The sequence below is a fragment of the Crocodylus porosus genome, unplaced genomic scaffold, assembly GCF_001723895.1.
Source record: "Crocodylus porosus isolate Cpor-Errol unplaced genomic scaffold, CroPor_comp1, whole genome shotgun sequence".
Lineage (NCBI taxonomy): Eukaryota > Metazoa > Chordata > Crocodylia > Crocodylidae > Crocodylus > Crocodylus porosus.
Genome location: NW_017728931.1, coordinates 34,047,304 through 34,060,751, shown reverse-complemented (window position 1 = coordinate 34,060,751; position 13,448 = coordinate 34,047,304). Strand labels below are relative to the sequence as shown.

General features: G+C 41.6%; 1 protein-coding gene across 3 annotated transcripts in view; it reads left to right on the top strand.

Moving 5' to 3' along the window:
• CACNA1C (calcium voltage-gated channel subunit alpha1 C) overlaps positions 1 to 13,448 on the top strand; it is a 651,860-nt gene that overhangs the window by 459,696 nt on the left and 178,716 nt on the right. For all 3 annotated transcript variants that reach the window (XM_019544553.1, XM_019544552.1, XM_019544551.1), the window contains exon 9: positions 5,997 to 6,169. In XM_019544553.1, the coding sequence (XP_019400098.1) occupies positions 5,997 to 6,169 (173 nt within the window). The remainder of the gene's footprint in view (positions 1 to 5,996; positions 6,170 to 13,448) is intronic.

Sequence of the window (13,448 nt, the reverse complement as noted above, 5' to 3'; positions counted from 1 at the left end):
AGTAGTAGCAGTAAAATCTATGGAAGAATCAGTGGAAGTTAATGTGGAATAGCAGCATAGAAGGCAAATCCCCAAATATTTTAGGATGGGAATTCTGCCAAATTATTCTCTCAGCTGGGAGGTTCTAGTGTTATGCCTTTGGAGCATAGACTAACCTTGAAGATTGTTTTCCTCAAAGGAACTCATTATGTTTTTCTACAGGCACATCATCTTTGTAGCACAGATTTCAAGATTAGGCATGATACAAGGAGATTTAATTTCCTTCTGACCCATTATCAAGGTGATCATAGGAGTAGGAGAGGCAGTTCTGCCTTGCGGTTAATATGTCCCTAGACATCTGCAGTTTACCCATTGCTACAAAGCATCATTGCTGAGGCCAAGTAAGCAGTAGCCTTGAATAAAAGCAGCTGTTAAAGTCCCAGTTGTTAAAATTTTGCCGCCCTTGGGAAACCAGGTAATTGAAAGATTCAAGCCAACAAACATTCCTGACAACATTTCAAAAAATGATTCTGTAGCATAAGATTCCAAATGCCATATTTTGGCATTTCTGGGTGCTTCCTATTTTTTAAAATGAGCCACATTATTTAGGTGCATAAACATGGCTTTCGAAGCTTTACTTTTAAGCATTTGTTCCTGGAAAATCTTGCTTCTTCTAAATGAGCTTCCAGTGAAAGTTGTACAAGCCCATACATATTGGCTTGCCAGACTTCTCTAACCTCTCACATCTAATATTTGATGTTCTCTTGGTTGTGGGGCCATTGCTAATCAGAAACAATCCTTCCTTAAGAGAATGAGAACTTAGATGCATTGGAGAAATTATGTGCATGGATTTTGGGGTAACAGGAAGGGCAAGCAACCAGTAGGATCAAATAAGAACACCCCTCCTCTCTTTCCCCCCCTCCCCCGTTAGTTGCCTGAAAAGAATCAAACAACAATAAGTTTTGAAGTGCATTCATTCATTTCTGCATTACCTGTCTTGAGGGAAACATGCAGCTCTGACACCTGCTGCAAGGAGCTTCAAATTAAAAACTGGAGAGGAAAAGAGGTCCTGAAAGTAAAGTGTGAGGCAATAGTCTGTGGAAGCCTCGACAATGATAGTGTGGATACAGTTTTCAAAAAAAATTCCCTAATGCCAGAAAGTCCTCTATTTAATATTCAAATCAACAGGTAAGCATGTAAAAAAGTGGGTTAACAAAGCCATCATGTAAAGATGCAATCAAAGACAGTCTGTGGAAACTGATTAAAGATTATGATGTCCATTTTAAAAAAGAATTGTCAGTGCCCACACTGCCAGCCCTAAGAAATTTCCACTATAAACAAAGCGATCTTGGTATTTAAACAATGGAACATTTGGCTATCCTATTATTCAGCTGACATTTGAAAACTGAATTTCCCCATCTGACTTAGACTCAAAAAATGTTTGGTATCTAAGTGCATAGCACCTAAAATAGTGACATCATCACAGTCATACCACATGTAAGTACTTCCTAGAGAGACTTGAAATTAATCATATGGTCCATCCTGGTGTCATCATTGATTTGGATCTTCTTAACTATGTTTTGACAGTATGTTGTGACACAATTTATACTGTACTTTTCATATGTACCTTGGGTGCCATTTATTGGTCATAGCCCTGAAAAGATATTAGCCCTTAGCAAGCTACAATGAGAAGTTGAGGGTACCAAAAATCTTTGGGGGGGAAAAAAAAGCAAATCTCAAATTGCACTTTCTAAAGCAGTTCTGAATTATACTGAGCCATTAAATATTCCCTCCCATGCCCCTGAGCCCAGACTCAGATATTTCTCTCACACCTAGCTATTATTGATTTAATCTGTATAGATGGTACATTATAATATTGCTCATGAATAGTGTAGTTTTAAGTAACTTATTCTGTGTGTCTCTTGAATTTCCCTCTCCATTTATCCACTGAGCTGTAGGCAGAGAAATGATTTCTTACACTTCATCAGTTAAAGAGATAATACTATGTTCTTGTTCATATAGGCCTAATTTTAATTGCTTCTCAATGTTGTGGGTGCAACTAATTGCACTCACTGAAATGCTTTGAATGCACCTACTTCTTGCAGCTGCAGAACTCATGGCTATGTGCAGATCTGGCTAAAATGAAGGCCATCTTATATCTTCCTTGGGTATTTCATTCTTTATAGCCTTTGTGATCAACCCAAGCTACTTTCTGTTCATGTGCTTAAGTAAATGCTAAAACAGATATTAAAGTACATGGCTATAATCCTACCATTCACTTGATTTAAATTCAGAGGATTTACATATGTCCTAAGGAAAATACTATACATTATGTCTCCATCCAAGCAAGATGATTTTAGATAATAGCTAAAGCAGCAGCTTTGACTTTTGGTTTCAGTTCCCCCAAAGAGTTAGGGTGCTCATGCCTGTGTTGTCCATTTCAGCCCACCAGTGAGACATGAGGGAGCAGGTGAGATTTGTACCAAATTTGAGTTCAGCTTTTGAATATTGTGCACCCTTGAATCATGGAGGTATTCAGATTCACATTTCTGTTTTTTTCAGCCTATACCTAACAGGAACCTAATAATATAGCACCTACCTATGCCACCTACCAGAGTAGGTCAGGTTTGAATCATTGTTCTGGGCTTAAAGAAAGTCCTTTAAACTGCTGTAATGTTGCTGTTTTCATCACTTTCCATTGCTCCTCCCAGCACCAGAAAAGCATACAGCAATGGAATGTAGAACAAGAATGGTGTAATACATCACCAGAGGGGGAAGGAAAACCATTCCCAGATGCATACAGGACAGGAGAGGGAATTTATACTTGTGATCTTGAGTTAGCCTCTCACACAGTGAAAATCACTTGTTTGTTGAGTTTGTGTCTAAATGAATATTTCTTTAGCTCTCTATGGAAAGAGGGAGAAAATGAAGCAAAATAAACACTAGTAGAACCTGTCCAGTTTGAAGCCCTGAATAAATCTTGCCTATTCCCTGAAAGAAGGCAGGCTGGTCAATACTTCTGCAAGCTTCCCCTATTCCACCCTGCCATCATATTCCAACCTTACTCTGAAAAGGCCTCCTATAAGCTTGAGATGGTCATTCATTGAATAGGCCCATTGAATCACTGGCCTCTCTCCTGGGGCTGTCAGTAAAAGCAATTGGTGCCAAGTGGGATGGTCATTTTAGGAGAAGTGCTGATCTGCGTGCTAGGAGCTTCTCTGAAATCATCAATCCATTTCATACAGGATACTAAATAGCCATCCCTTGGGAACAGTTGTTGGTCATTAACTGAATTAACCTGGCTGCAAGGTGGCATACTACCTATGAAATGTTTTGAATTCGTTCATCAGTTTCAATCCTCCCTTGTTCTCAATGTATTAAGGTTACTTCAGCTCAGAAATTAAGGATATTTGTTTGTGTCATTTTCTTTAGAGGGGTTTCTTAAATGGGAAATACCCATACAACTTTGGAGAAAGGTCCATGCTATTGTTGATCATTTAAATTGGGCATCTAGGAATTTTCAGTTCTGACTCTGATCTGGACTGACTCATACCAAAAGCCAACATTATTTATATTTGGTTATCTCAACTTAGCCACTTCAGTCCACATCCATGTAACTGTGGCCAGCCCACAGTTCACAGTGGAGTCAAGTGCTCAGCACCTTTGAAAATCAGGCTACTTGTCTTGATGGTGGATTTGCATACTTAAATTTAAGCACCCAGGCACGATTTATATTTTGCTCTAATTTCTCTGATCTTCTGCTTATCCATTGATAAAATAGGGTTAATAACATTTACCAACCTTAAATAGGTTTTCTGGGGGCTAATTCATTAAGGTGACTAAAAGCACTTCGAGAGTCCCAGGGGAAAGATTGTGTAGAAGTGGAAAGTGTTATTATTATTGATTACATTTTTCACCATACATCTTTTATACCTATCCAAACAACAAAGTGGCTTCCAGGATAAGAAAGCTTGATTTTTCATTTTTGACCTATTTGTGTTAACTATTGCTGCCTTGAGGCAGAACTACCTTAGGAGTAGTTGCGAAGCTACTCTCAGTCCAGAGGGTTCTCCACATTCAGCCCTCATTCTCACAAGCCCATGAGGCCAGATAAAAACCTAGCAAGATAGCAAAAGAGAAGGTTATGCAGGTATTTGTTGTCACATGCTCTGTTCTACAGGCTAGTCCAGTTCAGGAAGACCATTTCCTATATTTATTTTTTAACAGTTGAAGTTGCATAGAAACCCCACAAAAGACTTGATCTAAAGCCCATTGAAATTACTGGGAATCTTCCCATTGATTTCAGTTGACTTGGGATTAAGCAAAATGGAAACCACTTCTTCCACAGTAGTAGACACTGACTCTACCTGAGCTACTTGAGGACAAAGTAGTTGACGCTGATTGACATCTTTGGGTATGATTTTCAAAAGTGTTTAGCTTTGGTCTAATTCTCTCTCTAATTAAATGAAGTCAATGGTAAAATCAGCATAGACTTCAATGATAGTAGACCCAAAACAAGGTTGAACAGTTTTGAAAATACCATCCTTTGTTGGCTGTCTTTCCAAAGAGAATAATTATCTTTGACCAGTCAGTGAACTTGCCCAGAGATGGTGGGGTTGAGTCCCCCAGCCTCATGCTTCAGCCAGCTGTATATACATGTGCTATGTGGGTGTAAAATGGTACCAATATTCAATTTAGTAAATGACTGTGCAAGACACAGGGCCTGTGTAGAACCAAATCCAGTTCCCAGAAGTCTAGATGGATCCCCGTTGGCAGAGCAGTGTAGGAAGATGCCACTCTTACTGCCCGTGCTCTACTCGTTCTGTGAATAAATGTCTCAGAGGTTGAGGTCTGTCAGTTCAGCATACATCTGTATCACCAAAACTCACTTTTTAAAATAAAAGCATGTCACTGGCTTAGAACAATGGTCTCCAAACTTTTTTGATCGCGCACCCCTATCAGTAAAAAATTTTTGAGCGTGCACCCCCCAATATGTGTATATTTATATAAATATAAATAGAAGTTCTAGTATTTTCTTCCCACACCCCAATGGATCATCTTGCGCACCCCACTTTGGAGACCACTGGCTTAGAACCATTGCAGAGAGTATAACTGGAGACCTATGCAGCAGCTCAAAAAGAGCTGAGGAAATGTATGATTCTCTGTCAGAAAGGAGGTGAGAAGGCAGCCCACATAACAAAAATGGATAAGCAACATGACATTCTTTCTTCTACATGCTGTGTTAAGCACATACGCTAAATAACACTTTTTCATCAGGCTACCGAGTATCTACCCCCAAGCCACTCAGAAGCCAATATTTGCTTACATTTTTCTCCCTCTTTTTGTATTTCCAAAGGCTTTGTTTTAGTCAGTCAGAATCAGATAATAGCTTCTTCTTCTGGATTCCTATGGCAAAACATACTTCTCTAAATTTGTGGGTGCAGTTTTCCCTCGCAGTTAAATGAGCTCACAGAATGGTAGTTGCCATTGATTATATCCACAACTGGACCAATTTAGGTACAATTTCACCTGTGATACTGGAGGTTGGGTTAAGACCTCACTAAAAGTCAGAGCCACTGCTCAACTCTGCAGATGTCAAATTATTGCCTAACATTTAATTTGGCTTATTGGGTTAATAGTGACTATTAGCACAGATATTCACAAATAGCCTGTAAAGAGAAACGTATGAAAAAGAATGATAATAGGAAAAGAGTGACATTTTACAGAAATGTCACTTTAAATGTAAATTTAATTTGAATGCATAAGCAAATGTTGAGATTTGAAGGTGTAAAAGTGTACTTAGTTTCTTCCAAACACAGGGAGAAAGTAAATAGGCCAGCTGTCATATCTGTGTGTCTGACAGGCACTGCTCCACATACATATCAATGGGACTTTGAATGAAGAGAGGCCGTTAAGTGTCTCAGTTAAGAGATGAAGTATTTCCAATGCAAACCAATCTAATCCATTATTTTTCAATCTTTTCTGTCTACATCCTGCCCCTCCCTCCCTCTTGCCAGGGAGTTTTCAAAGGAAAGAGAAAAGGCAAAGGCCCGGGGTGACTTTCAGAAGTTGCGGGAGAAGCAGCAACTGGAAGAGGACTTGAAGGGGTACCTGGACTGGATAACTCAAGCAGAAGACATTGATCCAGAAAATGAAGATGAAGGCATGGATGAGGAGAAGCCTAGAAACAGTAAGCAACTTTCCTCTGTCTCTCTCTGGGCTTTTAGTACTGGAAGAATCCTGAAGAATTTGTGCACATTTGCTGTAGCAAAGTGATAACTTAGAAGGAAAAACACATCATTCCTTAGGCACCCATCATCCCTAAGTATTATCATGGTTTGATACTTACAGGAAACTGGGGGAGGGGAAAGTAGATGTAAAATAATTGATATCGATTCTCACAGCCTTGATTCTTCTTCAGTAACTGATGTTAAATGCTGATCTTAAGAAGAAACAAAGATCAATACTTGCTATTAGAAGTCTCTTATAGGGATGTTTTAAAATGTACATCTGCCTATTATTCATTTATTTAATTGTACTTCAGTGTTACAAGATGTTGACACATGGTTAATTACTTTGAAAGCAAAGGTTTCTAGGCAACACAGAGCTAAACTATGAGAGTAGGAATAGATCAACCCTTTTGTACATTAGGTGGACATTCTGTAACTCCAGTGAAGTCAATGGAATTGCATCTGCTTTTGTCAGGGCTAAATTAAGCCTTCAGACTTTGCTTGTTAGGGAATTATCTGTTCTGCTTGTCCTTTGGAGTTCAGGACCTCTTTGTACAAAGTAACTGAAAATTAAAAAAAAACATTTCAACTAATTCGGAATGCTGACAGCAGAATGTTTAGGAGAAAGCAACATTTTCCAACATATCACTATGTTATCTGAAGGTAGGAGTGCTCATCTTGACAGCTAGAGGGGAGGAACAGGAGTAGGATGCCTATGGACAATGAAGGGATCAAAGAAAACCAAAAGCCATGCTGTTGAAGTTAATGGTGTGGCAGTGGTATAAAACAAAGGCATGTGAATCAGACCCATTGGTTCTATCAGCTTTGCCAACCAAATGCTGTATGATTTTCCCAAGTTGCCGAGTCCTTGTATGGTCTCCTATTTGAAATTATTGGTTAGCATAGGTGGGGGCCCAAAGGCCCTGGGCCCCCCATGGGAAGAGGTCTGGTATCCTCCACATCCCTCTTTTATCACTAGAGACTTTATATTCACTTCTAAAACACCTAGAAGTCATATGGTCTGGAAATGTTAGGGCTAGAATCTTCAGACAGTTACACTGGCAATGGTTGTGCTATAATTGTCAATGATATCAACAGCTTTCAAGGAGGCAAAGGCTTCCCAATTCCCCCTCTGACTCAGCGAGCAAATCCAAGAGATGGCTCACAAAGGGACCATATTCAGTCAGTACACAGGCACTGAAAAGAAGTATGGTCGGTAGTAGAGGCTGGTGGTCTTCTTTGCAGTAAGCGCTAGCCTTTGTAATTAGAAAAAATGCCAATTAATTTCAGTAGCCAAATGCTGCCTGCTATACTTAAATAACTCAGCTTGTAGGCTCAGAGAGCTCCAGGCAGGCAGTCTCTCTAAAATCAGGCCTATTTTATGTGCCTAAATAGGCCCTATTTTCTAGTTTCCAGATTTAGATGAATCTGTCTTAGGTAATTAGTGACAAAATTCTGTCACTAATTCCATATTTGTATACGAAATGGGTCTGACCAACTATGAGTTTTTAATAGTCTAATTCACATAAATCAACATAATAGATTTTAACTGGCATCTTTATTTGAGGACTGAGATTTAAAAGACTGAATCGATACCCAATATTTGCTAATCCCACAGAAGTCAAATGTAGGCTTTGCACTGACCTCAGTGGGCATCGCATAAGGCTGGTCTGAGTCTGAACCACTCTTTAACCTAGAAATGGATTCTTAGAAGGTTTGACAAAGCAGCATGATGAAAACCCTACACTGCTGCTTCCTGTTTGTTTTTGTCTTGTGAATCGACAGCCTCAGCTACAGTTTCTGAGTTTAAAAATTTTTGGCAAAAATAATTGAGGGACAAATTTGACTTCAGCACCCTTTGTAAGTTCACTATATCCAAGACATGCAGTCAAAATGTGAGCTAACAAATTACATTTACATATAGTGATTATCTGATGTTTTGGTGAAGTTTAGAACCTAAAAGGTAGAACATCTTCAGCATGCATTCAGTTCTCTGCATCTCATTTAGCTGCATGAACTTTGTAGGAGCTTGTCCCAGTTGCTCACATAAGTTATGTGCAGATGTTACACTTAGATCAAAGTGTAACTAAGGTTAATCTAAGTGCCATTCTGTACAGATGTTTGGGGAGGTTAGATCAAGCAAAAAATGGCCAGCCCAGTCTAACTTAGTTCAGCTGAGGAGGTGAACTAAGTTAGATTGTAAAGGGATTAACCCAATCTAATGAATATCTGCATGTTTGGCGCGCACCCCAGCTGCTCACCCGAGTCTTGGGGCTGAACATTTCCTACCCTTGCCCCCCACTCCTGCCCTCTGACTTTCCATCTCCAGACAGACAACTCCCCCACAGTGGGCCCACCAGCCCTCCCCTTGCAGACCCTCCAGCCCACTTCCCATTCCACCCACCACCCTGGACCTGTCAATGCCCCCTTGCCCTGTGGACCTGCTGCTTCCCCCTCCCTGGATCCTACTCACCCCTCTCCACACCCCAACTTTCTTAGGCTGAGTTCGTGGCACAGCTCCTGGCGCCAGCAAAAGTGTGCACACCCTGAACCCAATCTACAGTCACCCAGATTAATGTAAGCCGCATGACCATAGATGTCTTTAAGACTTCCTGAAATGTTTGCCATTAACTGTGAGTGAAAGAGCTGAATATCATAGCAAACAACTCTTTTGCTGCCCATTTCCTCTTCCAAGTCATTAATGAATGCTATGTCTTCAGTCTCGCTGGTCCCAAGATCAGTCCCCAAAGAAATGACTGATAACCTATATCCTCTCTAAGAGCATAATTCTATGTGAAGCTTTGGATTTTGTCACTTAATTGGTTTATGTTCCATGAGAGATCAGATTTAAAAACGGAAAACTGCACTGTCTAATACTGTAGTTTGAAAACATGCTTCTTCTGATAGGAAATATATTGGAAATGAGGGAAGCAGTGGAGTGATGCTGGCTGTACATTAGTGACATGGTGGCCAGTGCCCTGTTTTCTCTCCCAGTGCTCTCTCCCAAGCCAGAAATCATGTTGTTGCCTTCATGCAAAGCTGCAGGAAAACTAATTAATTTGGGGTGGGGGCGGGGGAAGCATATGATGTGTTTCAGTATGGTGCCTTCTCATATAGCTAGTTAACAGTGTAGATATGTTCTCAGAACTCTCTGTAAACCTTAGGGCTAGGGACAGACATTACACACAAACCAATTTAAGTGATCAGAAACTGGTTTAAACCTGTAACAGAACAGATGTTTGGCGCACATAAACCAGTTTGAGAATGGTTGAAATTGGTTTGAGATAAACCTGGTTGAATGTAGTATCAGACGTAACTGATTTGGCTCAAATCGGTTTGTGCAAAATCTGTCCCAGACCCCTTGCTGGTTTTATATAGATCAGACTCCCCCAGCATCCTGGCATGCTCCCCAGCTGGGCAGAGCTTCTGCTCCACATCAGGGCTGGCCCCTCCCCTCCACTGCCTCACTAAAGCTTGGCAGTCTCTGCAGTTGTCTGCCTGGATTCTACTTCTCCCCTCCCCTCCCCACTGTGCTAAGCAGGCATTTCCCATCCCTCACAGACACCTCAGCATTAGCTAGCAGACCACATGCTGGCTACAGTCCATGCTGTGGGAGACAACAGAAGCAGACAGGCTTTTTGGAGCTAATCAACAGGTAGCTTAATGTCCTACCTTGGAAACGCTGTTTGAGAAGAGATGTGTACTCCCTCCCTCCCCCTCACCACTCTGCTAGGCACAAATTCCCCCTACCCTCTGCCTTGCTGAGTGGTGTCTGTGTATTAGCCAGCAAGCCACATGCTGAGTCTGTGCTGAATCAACAGATAACTGGTAACATCTCTCTGTTAATGGGGCAACAAACACTGACATAAGGATGATAAACACTGTTATCAGCTCCCCTCTCCCCCCTCCCGTGGCTTGCTTTCCTGTTAGTTTTCTACAGACAGTATACAGAAGCAGGGAGGGAGAGTGAAAAGCTCTGCATCATCAACAGATGCATGCACTGCCTCAGAGTGCTAGCCCGGGGCTGCAGGCCGGCGACATGCCTGCCCCTTGAGCAGCGAGCAGAGAAAAACCTGGGATGGTGTAGGCAGAGTGGGGATTCACATCCCTCCCTAACCAGAGCCCTGCTGGGGCCTGGCCACACCCTTCTCAGATTATCTCTGTGGAAGGGGTCTAGCACCCCCAGCTTCTAGCCTGAGCCACTGCAGTCATGTGCCTGAGTTTCCTCAGCCCAGAGGGATTGTCTGAATGGTTAGAAACTGGTTCAGCCTAGCCGGGTTAGAATAACCTGCAAACGTTGAATCAATTCAGGCTCAGGCTTTTTGAATGTCTATCCCTATCCCAGGAGATGTCTTCACATTATTCACTCGAATCAACTCTAGTACCTAGAGCCTTTTTTAAATAAAAGCTGAGCTCTGGAAGAATAGGGAGGCACCCTGACAAAGGAAGTATGCCATACACCTGTCTACCAGACTAATTCTAGCTTCACCAAAAAGATGATGGTCCATTTATGTTCCCATTTTTTGCCCAAAGAATCCTAAGCCAGTTTATGTAAAAAAAAAAAAAATCACTTCAACCTCCTCTGGGATAGAAAGTATGAGTAAAATTATTCTTTCTTACTATGGTTTGCAGGTCCCTGTTCATTGTGTGCTATTCATTTCGTGATGCAATATCTCCTTTGGTACTTCAGAGTTTTAAATGTTCAAGGATGTGTGCTAAGAGAGTTTTATCCTCTTCTGAGTCAGAGGATTGTGTTTGAAGACACAAGGACTTTTTCATTTGTGAGGCACCAAAAACTGTACACGGGACCAAGAATCAAGAGACTTAATCTATAATATGATCTGTATGACCTTGGACAAATAACTTAACTTCTCTCTATCTCAGTTTTACTATCTCTACATGGGGAAAATACTTCACAACCCTTCCTCAGAAAGAATATGGTTAGGTTTAAGTGACCAATATTTGTAAAGCCCATTGTGATTCTTCAAGTGGAGGTGGATGTAAATCAGCACAATTCAGATTTTCCAATTTGCCTTCTTTGGAATCTGGTCCTTGTCACTTACCTAAGCTAGGTAGGCCCACTTACCTAAGCTAGGTAGGCCCAAACTAGAAAACACATGTTTTCAGCCCCTGGGCACAATGTGCTTTTGCTTCCCAAGCAGGATTTTCTGAATGTCAATTTGGGAATATGCCTACTGTAAAAAAGAGCAGACCAGAGCAAAATTTCACTTGCAGCCTTGTGTCATTTGGACTGCCTGCCTGTGTCTGTTCATAGAGGGGCTGCTGACCTCGGTCAGCATGTCATTAATCATATTTCTGTCCACTGTTGCTTCCTGTGCTGCCTCCACACTGCTCTGAGCTGCAAGGGGTGTTAACAACCCAAAGATGAGAGGTCAACAAATCCAAGTGCCACAGGAGTGAGAGATTTAGTAAGAAAAAGATGGCAAAGGAAGGCAGCCAAAGCTATAAATTCTGTGCAGACTTCAGTTGATAATCTCCCTAAAAGAGACCTTGGCATTCTTCTGAACCAGTTTAATTGAGTTTCATCTCTCATATCCGTTGAGGGGATGTGCAGAGCGCTGGCTGCATTCATCTCCTATATCTTGGGGAGTGGTTGAGAGGTACAAGGCAGCATTCACTTGTTATTTGCAAACATGATTTAACAATTACAGCAGATGTGAAGTGGGGGGGAGGTGAAGCGGCATCTGGAGGCTGTTTGTGTTGATGGTTTTCTTCTTTGCCCTTTCCCTGATGGGCGTTTTGCAGAGGAAGAAAACATTAATTTGATCCAGGAGAGAAACACATGACATGCCACAAAACAGATGCTGAGCTTCAAAATTACAACAGAACATGATAGCAAAGAGTCCTCTCTCCCGTTGCCACAGCAACGAAGAGTTTGCCATCTTTTATTCCATAGCAGGGTATGGGATGCATCTGTGTTGCAGCATGTAGAAACAGGAACTGTGAAAGTCATATACTTCTCCTGTTGCCATTAATTGAAAAACTCCTATTGGCTTCTCTAGGGTCAGGCGAAAGCTTTGAATGTTCAGTAAGATGTTCTGCCATCTCTGCTCTCTGTCATTCCACGTATTTGCCCCTATCTTTAAGTTTACATTGGTACTATGCTCTCTGATGAGTGCAACCCCACTGATTTCAGTGCAGTTCCCCAAGTGTAACTGAGATCACAATATAACCTGATAGCAAAAACATTTGTGATTGGAAACATCATAGTACCCAGAATTTTACTGTAAATGATAAGAACTGATGAACAAATAGCATATCTAGCAAGACAGATACAAACCAAATTGTAATCCTGGTCCAGGACTTCATTGGAATGGGACAGAGTCCTATAGAGAGTCAGATCCTCATGTAGGTTAGCTGGAAAAACAATGGAAAGTAATGTATCTCCTATCCAAACTATGTTGGAATGGCTTAGAAAGTACATTAAATGACAACAAGTACAAGGGTTTTTGGCAGCACATCAACATTTATACCTGTGTCACACTGGGAATGTGAAGAAGCCCAAATGAAAACAGAGACAGAATCTGGGGGCCGGGGGAGAACAAGCAGGTCCTTAACTAAAGGAGAAAACTTTTGAAATTCTCAAATTAAAATCTTACATAGTTAAAAGAAAAACTATTGGATTGCAGTGCAATTCTTAGAGGGTCTTATTTGGAGGATGAATTTGCTATCCTTAATGAGTTAGTCATAGACATGCTTGTACACTGATATCAGACCTGTTTGTCTTGTCTTACAGTTCCTCATTATGAGTTGAGCAAATATCCAGTATTTCATAGTTTCTAGGGTCGGAAGGGACCTGAGCAGATCATCTAGTCCAACCCCTGCCAAGGCAGGAAAGAATATTGGGGTCAAATGACCCCAGCAAGATGTTCATCTAGCCTCCTCTTAGACACCCCCAGGGTAGGACCCTGCACCACTTCTCTTGGAAGTTAGTTCCAGACCCTAGCCGCCCTGACGGTGAAGTAGTACCTCCTGATATCTAACCTAAACCTACCCTCTGCCAGCTTGTGACCGTTATTCCTGTTCACTCCTGGCGGTGCTCAGGGGAACAGTGACTCCCCCAATGCCCGCTGATCCCCCCTGACTTGTTTATAACCGGCCACAAGATCCCCCCTCAGCCTTCTCTTTTGGAGGCTGAACAGGTTCAGATCCCGTAGCCTCTCCTCATAGGGCCTGCCCTGTTGTCCCCTGATCATACGAGTGGCCCTCCTCTGGACC